The sequence below is a fragment of the Triticum urartu genome, chromosome 6A, assembly GCF_056163025.1.
Source record: "Triticum urartu cultivar PI428250 chromosome 6A, HENAU_Tu73, whole genome shotgun sequence".
Taxonomy (NCBI): domain Eukaryota; kingdom Viridiplantae; phylum Streptophyta; class Magnoliopsida; order Poales; family Poaceae; genus Triticum; species Triticum urartu.
The window spans coordinates 416,844,604-416,859,956 of record NC_141878.1 but is presented as its reverse complement, the minus strand read 5'-3'; the positions used below and the strand labels follow the sequence as shown (position 1 = coordinate 416,859,956).

General features: G+C 48.5%; 1 protein-coding gene across 1 annotated transcript; it reads left to right on the top strand.

Annotated features, from left to right (window-relative positions):
* Positions 1 to 13,485: 13,485 nt before the first annotated feature.
* Positions 13,486 to 14,739, top strand: LOC125513805 (transcription factor MYB30). The gene has a single exon (XM_048679012.2). It carries the CDS (start codon positions 13,650 to 13,652, stop codon positions 14,373 to 14,375), a length of 726 nt encoding a protein of 241 aa, XP_048534969.1. The 5' UTR covers positions 13,486 to 13,649; the 3' UTR covers positions 14,376 to 14,739.
* Positions 14,740 to 15,353: the final 614 nt, after the last annotated feature.

The following is a 15,353-nucleotide window of genomic DNA, read 5'->3' as shown; positions in this document are numbered from 1 at the left end:
CTGCTTAGACCAGCGCAAGTAATGGGGAACCGCCGGCTCAACAACATTGACTGCCCTCTTATGAAGCTTATGGTTACGCTTACATAAGCTAGTGGTGAAGACATGATATTGTCCACTATTAAACTACTTCGGGTTGTTCTGATAACTAGATGGTTGCTGCTGTTGACTCCCCTGATTACTCTGCTGATCGTAACCACCCTGGTTGCCGTGATTACCTTGATTTCCTTGGAATCCAGAGTTAGAGCCGCCACCGCCATAACCCCGGTCCATGAGAGCCGGATCCTGAACCGCCACCTGGCCCATGACTGTCTTGAAAAAGATTGGATTTCTTATACTCCTTCATAATGTAACAACAATCCTTCCAAAGGTGCCCGGACGGTCTTTCTCGCGTACCATGTCTTGGGTAGGGCTGATTTAGCATCTGTTCAAGATTGAAACCGGATCCTCCGGTCTGTGGGGGTGGTTTACCCTTACAACGCTGACCATTATTCTGCGCATTGGTGTTAGCCACAAAGTCAAAACTATTATCAGCTTCGCGCTTACCTTTGCCTCCTTGGTTCGTCAGGTTATGTTGCTGCCCCTTGGTGTTGCTGCTCTTCTTTCCCTTTCCCGGCTTTTCGTCATCAGACTCGGGGTCCTTGGCACAATCAGAGTCAGCATACTTAACCAGAGCCGCCATCAGTGTCCCCATGTCATTGAAGTGGTGTTGAGCCGCCCTAATTTCTGCTTAGGGGCGTGAAACGACAATTGTTCTCCAACATCAACACTGCTGAGTCGGCATTGATGCGATCTGATGAGTGCGGGATTGTTGAGACCTGGCACACCCAATGGGTTGTCAACTCATCTTCTTCTTGGACACAAGAGGCTAAATCCACAATTGACATGGGCTGCCTACATGTATCCTTGAAACTCTGGATGAACCAGGCTTTTAACGCAGCCCATGACCCGATGGAATTGGCAGGGAGCCCCTTCAACCAAGTGCGGGCCGTTCCCTCCAACATCAGGGGAAATATTTAGCACACGCAGCATCCCTGACATCTAGCAATTCCATGGCCATCTCATAACTCTCAATCCACGCCTCAGGAGGTAAATCGGCTGTATAGTTAGGAACCTTGCAAGGACCCTTGAAATCCTTGGGCAGATGCTCATAACGTAGAGCCGACACTAAACATGGCACACCCAAAGTCCTGAAGGTTACACCTGGCTCCACAGAAGTGGTTGGGCGAACTGGAGTAGGTTGACGGGCCGCATACTGTGCCGCCAGCTCGGCCTCTCGACGTGCTCTACCTTGATCCACTACGTTCTGAGCATCAGCGTCACCGCCCGCCGGGTCATGTCCGCGAGGCAGGTTATGGTTCCGCCCACTGCTTGACACAGCCGGCTCATCGATATGCTTGCTGTAACTCCAGCTCGGGCGAGGGGTGGAATGAATCCTGTCACGACCGTAAGAATAAGCCTGTTGTTGTACCAGTGCTGTCTGAAGGAGCTCTCTAGCCCTTCGTGTTTCAACCGCCGTTGGTGACTCGCCTTCAACCGGGAGAGCCACCAATCATGACGCCACAGTGATCATGTTGTCCAAAGGGTTAGAGTAATAACCCGGTGGCGTCGGCACGTGCTGCAGCGGGTTATTGTTCTGATGAGGCGGGTCCGTCGTGCGCGGCTGAACCGGCGTACCCGTCCCAGGTGCTTCGACCCGGTTTACCACTGCTGGGTTACTGGTTCCTGCTCCTAGCGTGTTAAAGAGATTTCTTGCCTCGTAAACCGAGGGCAGACAAGTCTGATGCCTCCTCCTCGTGACTTCGTTTGAAAGCGTTCTGATCTAGCATGAGCCGGTAAGACTGCGACTGAATTTGTTGTGCCTGAGCATCCAAAAGCAGCGCGCTCCTCGGCCATACTAGCGTTTTCCATGCTTAGTTCCTCCTTGGCATGCGCTATCTCATCGCGCAATTTTGCGACCGCCGCATTATGCTGATCTTGATCCGCTAGGTTAACCACTATTGTTAACAATGTTGTCAGCTTATCCAGTAAGTCAGTTAAGACCTGACCCGGTGGGCGCATCGGGTCTCCTGCCTCGGCAGCCGTTGCCGTCGCTGACCCGGAAATCAGCTCTGCTGCCGTCGACGAGTGCTGCACGGGCTGTGTACCGGCCATGAAGATTGCAACCCGGTTCGGCGGCTCGCAGGGGTCCGGAATACTGCCGCCATCAGAACAGCCCCCAAGTCGCCCGTCTTGCAGTTGATACAGTGACTCGGTCTCACCAGTGGATGACTCGCCATCAGAGTAAACAACGGTCTCATCACCAGATGGCGATCTATCCTCATGTTCCGCTCCATGGATAAACCCCACGAAGGTACGATTCATGGCGGGCCGAACCCAGGCGGGTCTCGCACGCTGAGCCGTCTCGACGATGTCGGTGCAGATGTCCGGCTCAGGGCCCGGTTCGCCGATCTTGCCAATGAAGACGTGAATTACGCCGAAGGGGACCCGGTACCCATACGCAATTGAGCTGGCCTCGGGGCCCCAGCCTGCGTCGTCGATGTAGAGCTTGCCGCGACGACTCTTGGTCATCCGGCCCACGGCGTATCCCTTGATCCCTTTGAAGTTTCCCTCTAAGAACTTGAAACCATCATGTGATAGCCCCATAGTGGGCGCCAACTATCATGGAATTGTCACGACAGATGTCCTAGTGTGAGGACTTAGTCGTGGAGCCATCACAATGAGGTTAGCTTAAAGGGATTAATCAGGACAATGGACACGAGGAGTTTATACTGGTTCGGCCCCTTGCGGTGAAGGTAAAAGCCTAATCCAGTTGGAGGTGGTATTTCTAGGGTTTCGATGAGCAGGGAGAAAGTATGCTTAACCTGGCTCTCGATCTATTGTTTCTTTCCCTAAGCCGCTGCCGGGTCATCCCCTTATATACACGGGTTGATGCCCTGCGGCCAACAGAGTCCCAGCCGGCTCATACAACGTGTCCAGCTCAGTGACGTATCTTACATGCCTTATATTACAAGTCTATTCATACATGGCGGTTTATACTTACGGGCCTTAAGCCGCCTCTGGGCTTGGGCCTCTCATAAGCCTAACTGTGAACCGCCATCTTGTATACTCTTGGGCTTCATACAGGTGATCCTCCATTGTGGTTGACCCGGCCCCTCCTGGGCGGGTCACATCTGGTAGTCATATCCCCAAAACTCAGGGTACATCGGATGAGCGAAGCATACAGGTATATACCAAATACCCCAAGTTGCCAAGGGGCAGCCCCGCACAGTGCTCTGGTTTGGACCAACACTCATGTGGAGCACTGGCCCGAGGATGGATTAAGTCCATGGGGTCCAGAGAGTCCCTATGTAAGTTTTAAGTGTTATTAGGCAAATGGTAAAACCAAGGTTGGGCCTTGCTGGAGGAGTTTTATTCAAAGCGAACTATCAAGAGGGGCCCATAAACCCTCATCATGTTAGGGACGCAAAATCAAGGAACATAACACCGGTATGATGGAAACTAAGGCGGCAAGAGTGGAACAAAACACCAAGCAAAAGGCCTAGCCTTCCACCCTTTACAAAGTATATAGATGCATTAATTAAATAAGAGATATTGTGATATCCCAACATATCCATGTTCCAAACATGGAACAACCTGCAAGGCACCTGTAACTAGCAATGCTATAAGAGGGGCTGAGCAAAAGCGGTAACATAGCCAAACAAAGGTTTGCTAGGAAGGTGGGTTAGAGGCTTGACATGGCAATATGGGAGGCATGATAAACAAGTGGTAGGTAGCGCGACATAGCGATAAAGCGAACAACTAGCAAGCAAAGATAGAAGTGATATCGGGGGTAATGATCATCTTGCCTGCAAAGTTCTCAGGGTTGTCGAAAGCTTTCTCCTCGTAAACGTACTCAATAGGTTCCTCGTTCACGAACTCGTCTCCCGGCTCTACCCAAAGCAAGAACACAAGCAACGGAACAACAATCAATCACGGTGCAATACACAAGCAACATGATGCAAGACATGGCATGGAATGCAAGATATGGTGTGCAATGCATATGGGTACTTCGGAAGGGAAAAGATGATCATGGCATCAACTTGGCAAACCAAGCATGCCACTGGAAATATGGGGTGATTTCGGTCGATATCGATATAAGGATCGCTGGAAACGGATGCACCGTTTGCAAATGACGAGCAAAACAAGAACGATGCAAAACTGCACTTGACAACATCATAGCACTTAAAATGCATCATGAAACTATGCTGCAGCACTCCAACATAGCAACAAGGCACATGGCAGTAAAGTACAAGTGAAGATCTACAAATCATGAACACTAAGCTCCTGCTAGAACTCACTATAACAAGCCTAAAACAGCATGGCAAAAAAGCAAATGACAATCAAGTTACAGACTTAGAGAAAATACTAAACATGTCATAAACAGCATCAGGTAGCAATGTTTAGAGCTAGCAAACAACATGCTACAGGAACATATCATGGCAAACAAGAGCATGGCATGCTAGTACTAAAGGCAATGAACAAAACTCCCTTACTGAACTTTAGCCAAAGATGCATGGAAAATGAGGTGGCACCCATGAAAACATGGCAAGTGATATGATCAGTTTCAGACTTGGAAGAAAAATATGACATGGCGGAAACATAGTCATGATAGCAACTTTGCAAGCTCATGCCACTTCACCACAAAGCATTACATGGCATCACAAGGTAACCCACAGTAAGAAGACACAATTATGAAGCTAAACATGGCAAGAGCAAGTTCATAGGGTGCATGGATCACTAGCAAAACACATGGCAAAATGAACTTCATGTTAACAATCTGCCAGCAACAACATTTAGCAAAAGTAGAGCATGGTAATGACAAGCTACACCACTCCATAATTACAATCAGAGGCTCGAATGGATAAAGCATAACCATATCTTCAAAACACTCTTACTGAACTTCATCAAAATATGCATGGATCTACTTGTGGCAACAAGTCAACATCGCAACATAATGTAACAGGAAAAGACTTAGCAGAAATCCTAAGTGTCTGAAAACAGCAACATCATGTGGCCTACTTTGCATGCTTGTGCTAGTCACCACAGAGCTCATAAAAATACAAGGCTTGCACCACTGTAAATATGGCATGAAGATGCTTCTAAAACATGTAGACATGATGGTCATAGGATGCACACACAAAATGCAATGAAAATGACAAATCAGCAAGTTCTGATGAATTCCGGCAGACAACATCATGTAGCACTTTTGCAACGAAAATTAGAGCATCGATATGGATAATAACATGCATGAAAATGACACCAACATAAAGAGCATCACGATACGAACATTTTCATATCTCATACACGCAAATCGGAGCTATGGTCATGGAGATATGGCATGTCAAAGAGGTGCACATAATGTGAAATTTTCGGGACTTGGAAGAAAAATCACCTCGCGGATCTAGGGTTCGTCCATGGCACGGAAACCGAGGATGGACGGAAAAGGTCAACGGCGACAGTTGGGTCGGATCCGGCGACGAGCTCACGGGGAGGCGCAGCGACCAGAGCCGGAGGTAGAGCGTCGGGCGCGCGGCGGCGACGGGAGGCGGTGGGGCGGTGCAGGATGCTCGCGGCGGACGGGGCGGCGGCGGCGACCGCGGGGCGCGGGCGGCGGCGATTGGGCCGGGAGGGCCCGCCCCGGGCCTGGCGGGTCGCGGTAGGCGGAGACGGCGGCGGGGGGCCGGAAGGCCACATGTCAGCCTGTGGTTGGATTAGGCGGCGGGGCGAACGCGTCCGGTCGTCCGGCGGACGTGTTCGGCTGCGGGGGAGTGGATGGGTAGGGCTTCGCCCGAATTTCGAAGGGGAAGGCCTTTTTATAGGTAGGGGGAGCTAGGAGAGTCCAAATGAGGTATTGTTTTCGCCCACACGATCATGATCCAACGACGGAGAGCATGGAGGGGCTTTAGATGGGCTAGTGGGCTGTTTCGGAGGGGTGTTGGGTTGCAATGAGAGAGGGCCTTTTACGGTTACCCTGTTAACCGTCGGGGCATCAAACGACTTCCAAATGGAATGAAATTTGACAGGCGGTCTACTGGTGATGTACCAAGGCCACTCGACAAATATCGGCCCATTCCGAGAATGTTTTTCTTCTGCTCACGAAACAAGATTTGAGGGGTGCAACGGGTGCATGTGTGAGTGTCGAATTCCAAAACGAACAACGGGGGAAAGGACCGGATGCATGAGACGAACACGAATGCAAATGAGATGCACACGATGACATGAGATGAAATGCATGACATGAAAAAAATGCAAAAACGAGGACAAAACCCAACCACGAAGGAAATAACATATCACATAGCCGGAAATGGCAAGAGTTGGAGTTACAATTATGGAAAGTTACATCCGGGGCGTTACATACACCTCCCAAAATGTTTTTATCTCTAAGTTTTTCACTTTGAGCTCTGGCACCTCTACAAATCCCTACTTCCCTCTGTGAAGGGCCTTTCTTTTACTTTATGCAATTTTTATTTTTTAATTTGAGTCTCCATCTTCTCTTATAAAAGCTCCAACTAGGAGGCACTATAATCATACTTTAGCATTGGGTGTAGTTAATATGCGAGTGTGTTTCATGAATGAATCAATGATTGAGTATGATGGGCTAGGGATAGCTTATTTTAGCGTTGATGTTTTGAAAGACGTTGTTTCTTGTTGATATGCTTGAGTATTTAAGTTATCATGTCAAAACTAGACTATTGCTTTGAACAATATAAAAGTCCAAATGTCCATCCTATAAAGAAAAGAATATGATATGACATGATAGGCAGCATTCCACATCAAAAATTCTGTTTTTATCACTTACCTACTCGAGGACGAGTAGGAGTTAAGCTTGGGGATGCTGATACGTCTTCGGCGTATCTATAATTTTTGATTGTTTCATGTTGTTATATTATTAATCTTGGATGTTTTATAATCATTTTATATCATTTTTGATACTAACCTATTGACATAGTGCCAAGTGCAAGTTGTTTTTGCATGTTTTTACATCACAAAAAATCAATACCAAACGGAGTCCAAATGCCAAGAAACTTTACGGAGATTTTTTTATGGACCAGAAGACACCTAATGGGCCAAGCCTGAGCCTAGGGATGCTCCGAGGAGAGCACAGCCCACCAGGGCGCTCCAGGAGGCCCAGGCGTGCCCTCGTGGGTTGTGCCCACCTCGGGTGCCCCTCGAACCGCCACTTTGCTCTATAAATACCCCAATATTCTAGAAACCCTAGGGGAGTCGACTAAAATCAATTTCAACCGCCGCAGAGTCCAGAATCACCAGATCCAATCTAGACACCATCACGGATGGGGTTCACCACCTCCATTGGTGCCTCTCCGATGATGCGTCAGTAGTTCTTTGTAGACCTTCGGTCCGTAGTTAGTAGCTAGATGGCTTCCTCTCTCTCGTTTGATTCTCAATACAATGGTCTCTTGGAGATCCATATGATGTAACTCTTTTTGCGGTGTGTTTGCTGGGATCGGATGAACTTTGAGTTTATGATCAGATCTATCTTTTTATATCCATGAAAGTATTTGAGTTTCTTTGATCTCTTTTATGCATGATTGCTTATAGCCTTGTATTTCTTCTCCGATATTTGGGTTTTGTTTGGCCAACTTGATCTATTTATCTTGCAATGGGAAGAGGTGATTTGTAGCGGGTTCAATCTTACGGTGCTTGATCCCAGTGACAGAAGGGGAACCGACACGTATGTATCGTTGCTACTAAGGATAAAACGATGGGGTCTATCTCTACATAGATAGATCTTGTCAACATCATGTCATCGTTCTTATTGCATTACCCCGTTTCTTCATGAACTTAATACACTAGATGCATGCTGGATAGAGGTCGATGTGTGGAGTAATAGTAGTAGATGCAGGCAGGAGTCGGTCTACTAATCTTGGACGTGATGCCTATATAATGATCATTGCCTGGATATCGTCATGAGTATTTGAAGTTCTATCAATTTCCCAGCAATAATTTGTTTACCCACCGTTTGTTATTTTCCTCGAGAGAAGCCACTAGTAAAACCTACGGCCCCCGGGTCTCTTTCTCATATTATTTGCCTTTGCGATCTATTTTATTTGCCTTTTATTTATAGATCTATTAAACTAAAAATACAAAAATACCTTGCTGCAATTTATTCTTATTTATTTTATTTGGTGTTCGATCTATCAATATCTATAACTTTTATTCATGTCCATTTGCCCATCTTGGGGCGCCGCCGAAAGGGATTGAAAACCCGTTTTACACGTCGGGTTGCGAGTAGTTGTTATTTGTGTGCAGGTGTTGTTTACATTGTGTTGCTTGGTTCTCCTACTGGTTCGATAACCTTGGTTTCACATCTGAGGAAAATACCTACCACCGTTGTGCTGCATCATCCCTTCCTCTTTGGGGAAATACCGACGTAGCTTTAAGTTACATCAGGCGGCGAGGAAGCAGAAGAGCGGGGAAGAAGAAGAGGGTGGAGGGGGCACGCGTGCATTTTGCCGCCCCCTCCTCCCCTATTTATACGACGACTGCGGCGGAGCCGAGACGACGCTTAGTGGGAGGCCTGGGGATTAACTACGCCCATGCGCCGCACGACCCTACAAAACCCGCGCCTTAAAGGCACGCAATCACTCTGCCCCGGAAGGGCAACCGCCCACTTCGACCGCAGCGGATCCGCGTGAGTCGAGGCCTTGTAGTGGTGGGCCCAGGCTTGCGGTGGAGTCCCGTCGCGTGCGTGCGCCGGCAGGCCGGCCTGGCCTGCTGATGACACGTGGCGCGCGTGCAACGGGTGGCGGGCGTACCACCCGGCGCCCCCCACGGTGATTCAAATTCACCAGGCAGCTGGCTTCGCCTCGGCCGGCTCCTGGCAGGAGGCTTCTTCAAGCCGAACGAAGCAAAGACACATGACCTCTCAGAGGAGGAAACTGCTGAGGCACTCCGGTGTCGAGCCGTGGCGCATCACCGGCTTCGGGGACTACTGTCAGGGGGATAGACCTCGGGTTGCCTCATCCGCACCCCTTAACATTTCAAGACATTGAGGCTAGCACAGACCCTCAATCCTATTAACCAAGCGGTCGGCTTCTAGAAGACGTCATCCCCTTAGAAGGCGGTCAAGACCACGCGTCCAACTTCCGGAAGACGGCACGCCCCGAGAAGATGGCTCGGGGAACGGGCCGGCCTCCAGCAGTCGGCCCCTCCTTCCCCTCGAAGTCTACACTCACCCACTACGACAAGACGGAGCATAGCAACAGTGCCACTTGCTCCCCCCGAATCCCGGAGGAGCGCGGCTACAGTGCGCGCTACCAGGCGGCCACCTACCCGCCTGGCGCGGGACTGTAGCCATGCGACTCATGACGCGGCCCTCGTCAGCAAGTACAGAGCTACAGCAAAAGGCAATCAGCGTGGCCCGCGGGCAGGAGGTCCTACTTGTCGGCCGAATTCTCGGTAGCCGGTGGGGCCCTCCAGGGGCAGGCCCCAGCAGCCGGCGGAGAACCAGGCGGCCCTAGACACTGACGTCTGGGTCCTACACCTGGTCGTATTACCACTGTACCCCTAGGGGTTGGCCTATAAAATTCCCTAGGGCTCACCCATGCAAAGGGTTGAGCCTTCATTGCACACACACACCACAATAGCTAGGAAAGGAGAGTTAGCTCTACCCTTCGTCCTCCTCTAGCAACACAGCTCAAGGAGCAACCTTGTATACACTTGATCATAGTCATCATACCAGGAGTAAGGGTGTTATCTCTCTGGAGAGCCCCGAACCTGGGTACATCTCGTGTGCTACCGAGCTCGTGCTAACTCTCGCTTCTGGAACCCGACGACGTCATCATGGCTCCACCCACGATAAGCCACCCCCTGGCATCTGACGTGAGATTACCACGACATCTCCAAATTTGAATCTATTATATATTTTGAACAAATAGTGCAGATGAAGTTTCATTTTCATGTTTGTGTTCGCTGCAACGAGAAATTTCGTACCACTCCCGAATACATTTTGATAACTTTTATTTTTTTTACTATGTTTCAAATGTTAAAACTTGCTAGTTGTAATACTATTATTATTTTTACAAACTTTCACCCTATTTCTTTTGTTTTTTGGATTTAGAGTTTAGGGTCTCGGGCTTAGGGCTTAGGTGTTAGGGTTTAGGATTTTAGGTTTAAGTTTTAGTTTTTGAAACTTGGTGGATTTATCATTCAATCCTATCATGTTTTAGTAGTCGAAACTTGGTGAAGTTTTTAAAACTTGTCAAAAAGTATTCAAGGGCAATCTTAGTTAAAGCCCTTGTTGCAAGGAACACGAATATGCAAATGAAACATAAATTGGACTTCTGGTTCAAAAAATATAATAAATTCAAATTTGAAGTCAAAATAAAAAGCATGGGTGGTGGATTGGGTGAAGCTGCGAAAAGTTGCATGCATGAAACCCATCTAAGGTAATTAAGGATTAAAGCACAGGCAAAGACCAAACCAAATTCTTAATCGTGAGGCAATCAGATAGTTAGAGATATGCGTGTGCCCACACCCGCGTGTCACAAATCCTATCTCGGGGAGAGGCAACAAAGACACATCAATTGGTCTCTAAAGTAAAAAAATCACAAGAGTGAGAGGGATCATGCAGGCGTCAGGGAAGGACAACCACTTGTCGGTGCTAAGGGACGACCGCAACATGCTTGACCTAACAGCAACACGGAAGGAGGCACGGATAGGTGAGGGCTATAGCTGGATGGTGGATGGCTGGGTGTAAGCGGCAATGGCGACCACCGTTGGTTGTGTGGCGGGCTATGATGAATTGAAGGAAGGATAGAAGATGGAATGGGTAGTGGCAGCAACCTACATGCGCTATGGTGGAACGGTAGGCGGCATCAGCGTGCGTCCAAGATGGTGGTGTCGAGGGCATGAGTGGCGATGCTATCGGGCAAGCGAAAGGGTGGCATTGGCGTGCGGGGTTTGACCTAGCCCTCTACCAGGGGTCGAGACGATATAAGACAAGAAGGTGGTGTGATCCTTAGAGGAGGATGCCTTGGCAAATATCCTTTTCTAATAGTAAAATAGTAGTAAGACACATGGTTTCAGCCGTAGGGTTTGATCTCAGGTAGGTTGAAGGTACAACAATCCATCTAGCCAATAGCCAGCCAACCCATGGTTCGTTCTCACATGCCATATAATTTACTTATTACTCCCTCCGTTTTTATTTAGTCCACATATTAGTTTTGGTCAAAGTCAATCTTTGTAAACTTTGGTAAAGTTTATAAACAAAAATATTAACATATATAATAATAAATCAATACCAGTAAATTTATTATTGAATGTAATTTTACATCATATAGATTTGTTATCATAAATGTTCATATTGTTTTGTATAAACTTGATTAAATTTATGAAGTCTGGCTTCAATCAATTCTAATGTGTAGAGTAAATAAAAACTTGAGGGAGTACGTATGGAGCTGCTTGATGACTTGGACGCTAGATTGAGCAGGTCTTAAATTCTTGCAAGTTGGCGCTGTCATTTTCGGCAGCCGGGATCGATCCTTGATAGGCCCTCGTCTAGATTTTCGGGAGGTATCGTTGGTCACTTTCGTCGTCCACTTGTTGGGCAGATACTGATAAATCAAGGACCTAAGCTGGCGCGTGCTTTGCTACTTTGACCACGGAAACTAGCTGAAGAAATTTGGTGCATTCGGAAAATCAAGTGGTATGTAGCAGTATGCATCCAATTTTCTTTTTACAAAAGCCGCCACTAATCCAAGGCGGCACAGACGCATTCGTGTTGCTGTAGACTGGAAGACAGCTGATCAAATGCCAGTTCGTCGGCAGCCGGGCTACAGCGATAGTAATCTTGTACACATCTGCATGCCAGCTCTTACGTTTGGTATGAGAAGTTGAACACAAAAACATTGAAAATTGGAAGACCATGAGAAAGAAGTCTGATCGGTTTAAGTACTATATATCATTTTAATAATCAATCAACGAGACGTAAACGCTGGGTCTCTCTTGGTTGAATTGTTCAGTGAGGCCTCGACGGCGCGTCCATCGCAAGCGAAGCGCACGGATCCACGACGTCTTGAACTCTTGATCCCACTTGACTGAGACCACCTCGTGTACAATTTCCACTCGACGTGATCACAGAAATGACGAAGTGGAAAAAGTAGTCTGAACTGGGATGCACAACAACCCACGCCAATGGCTCTACAAATGGGGCAGAGATACGATCTAATTAATTACAGTGATCATCAGATTTATACGGCTATTCCCACCCAAGAGTGAAAGCAGGACAGAAGGTAAATGAGACTCCTAGGCTTTTCTTTAAGGGGCCATTTTTATCCCCAAGCATGAAAAAGTTATACCTCGTTCAAACAACTCCACTAGAATGGTCGACTACGTCTATACGATATAACTTGTCGTTTGTTCGTTAGTTACTCCACCTAGAAAGGGAAACCGTTAAGAAATAGTCTTAAGCTTTTACCTATATTTTTAACACTCACGAGCTGCATTGGCAGTGGACTGACTCCGGGCAATACTCGCCGAGCTAGTGCTACCAGGGGTGGAGCCAGAATTTGGATATAGGGGGGGGGGGGGGTAGGGGGGGCAAGTTATGTTGATTAAAGGAAAATGCTCACTGCAGAAAAATAAGTACGATAATACTATATTATTGCGTTGCTTCAACACAACTAAAATAGGGTCTGTCAATGGTATATCTATATATGCCTTAGTTACAAATGAAATAAAATGAATTAGCATCATAACTCACAACATCAAATGACAACTTGAAAATTTATAAGATTAAAGTTGGGAGGGATTAGTAGATACAGTGGTTCTCAATAGTACTAACCAGGGGCCAAGTACTAGAGTCTTGCTACGGCCACCAGTGGGCTTTTTCATGGGCGTTTCCCCCAGATTTCTTCATAACCTCCAGGGTTGAGGGGGGCTATAGTACGTATATTTCTCAGCCCAGTAGCTAATTACTCGTAGTCTCATAGGGGGGGGCAGCCCCCCCCCCCCCCCCCCCCCCCCCCCCCCCCCCCCGGGGCTCCGCCACTGAGTGCTACCTTGTTCAAGGGATCAATCCCAGACTCCTTTCTGAAGCATGAACATTCACTATCAACTCGAAATTTCCGCTTCGCAACTTGTATAATAATTCAAGCATACTGTTGTGAAAGTTTACTGTAGATAACCATGGAACCAAAAGAACATCACCATCCTACTTTTTCAAACCGACAAAGCAGGGCACACACGCATGCCTGGCACTACAAACTTTTGTACTTAGAGAGAGAAGCCGGGCAATAAACAAGGAAGCAAGCAACGTACTACATGGACTCCATCATCCAACAATAGAAAAAGAACACCACCACTTGGACATAACGCCACAATTCTACCTCGTTTTGTCAGCCAATGGCCGCAACTGCTCCGAACCTGCTCCAATTGACCACGTTTTCTCCATCGCCGCGCGCCGAGTACAAATAGCGCAACCCTTCCGCAATCTACACAGCACCAGCCGTATTCTTCCTAGCAGCTCTGGCAGCCTTTACCTTCGGACCAGCGTCAACACACTGAGCAATCCATACATCACACACACAGCGCCAGAGGTTTAACTTAATTAGTCGGCCGAGAAGAGCAGAGGAGTGAGCAAGGTAGCTATGGGGAGGTCTCCTTGCTGCGACAAGACAGGGATCAAGAGGGGCCCGTGGACGGCGGAGGAAGACATGACCCTGGTCGCTCACATCGAGCAGCACGGCCACAGCAACTGGCGGGCGCTGCCCAAGCAGGCCGGCCTGCTGCGCTGCGGCAAGAGCTGCCGCCTTCGGTGGATCAACTACCTGCGCCCCGACATCAAGCGTGGCAACTTCACCGACGAGGAGGAAGACGCTATCATCCAGCTCCACGCCATGCTCGGCAACAGATGGTCCACCATTGCCGCCAGGCTGCCTGGGAGAACGGACAACGAGATCAAGAACGTCTGGCACACACACCTCAAGAAGCGACTCGACTCGTCCTCGTCCAAGACGTCCGGCCAGGCAGCGCCTAAGCGCAAAGCCAAGAAGCCTGTGGCTGCAGCGAGCACAGCCGATGGCCCGGTCTCCATGCCAGTGTCATCACCGGAGCAGCCCATCTCGTCGTCCGCCACAGATTACTCGATGGCATCGTCGTTGGAGAACACGGCAAGCTTTACATCGGAGGAGTTTCAGATTGAAGACAGTTTTTGGTCGGAGACACTGGCAATGACGGTGGACAGCTCCGGTTCCGCCATGGAGGCCGGCGTCACCCCAAACAGTGCATCGCCCTCGTCCAGCAACGACGAGATGGACTTCTGGGTCAGACTGTTCATGCAGGCTGGTGAGGTGCAGAGTTTGTCTCAGATTTAGGCAGAGGATATCGGCTCCTCGGCTAGTTTCTTGTTCATTTCTTGTCTCTCGATATTCTTTAAAATCTTTGGCATATGCTGCTTCGTTCTGATCATTCGGTGGGTGTATACCTGTAAAACGGAAGAGCTTAGTGAATGGAACAATAATCGTTCGTAGCGGTGTTGATCCAGCAAAAAATGTGTCACGGCACGAGTGTTGCAAACTTCTTTGTTGTATGCCTACAAGAATTGGCGTTCAATTGATACCCTTTTTGTTTTAGAAAAAAATATGTCTTTGATTGCTTTGTGATACTAGCATTTTAGAAGCTATTGTTTTTATCCTAAAAAGAAGCTATTGTTTTTCACCGTGGAGTGGTGAGGTTGTAGATGTGTGCTTTCCCCGGTGACCGGCAAAACCAGAGTCTCAGATACGCCTTGTCGCCGTCGAAATAGGGTTCCACGCTTTGTATTACAAAGCAACCATCATCGATACAATCAACAATAAATGCTGGGGCGGAAGCAGTACAGACACGCCGAAAAGAAACGAAAAAGAAAATACAAAAGAAATAAATACCGACAGTGGCGGATCAACAAAAATAAAGAAGCCTCACGACCGCTGCGTACACCGGGGATATTCCACTAAGTTCCTAGACTCCGAAGCGCCAATACCAATCAACACATCCAAGAAGGGACGCGACGATGACGACGCTGCTGCCAAGGGTTTCCCTCGGTACGCGGCTAGAAAAGAGGAAGGGTAGCCCCCGACGCCCTCTAGGAAGGTCCGACACCACCCTCAGGCGCCACCGCGTCGGTGTCGGCAACACATCCAAGAAGAGACGCGACAATGACGACGCTGCTGCCAAGGGTTTCTCCTGGTACGCGGCTAGGAGAGAGGAAGGGTAGCCCCCGACGCCCTCTAGGAAGGTCCGACGCCACCCTCAGGCGCCACCACGTCGGTGTCGACTAGGCCGACAGGGATTTCTCCCAATCCCAACCTTCA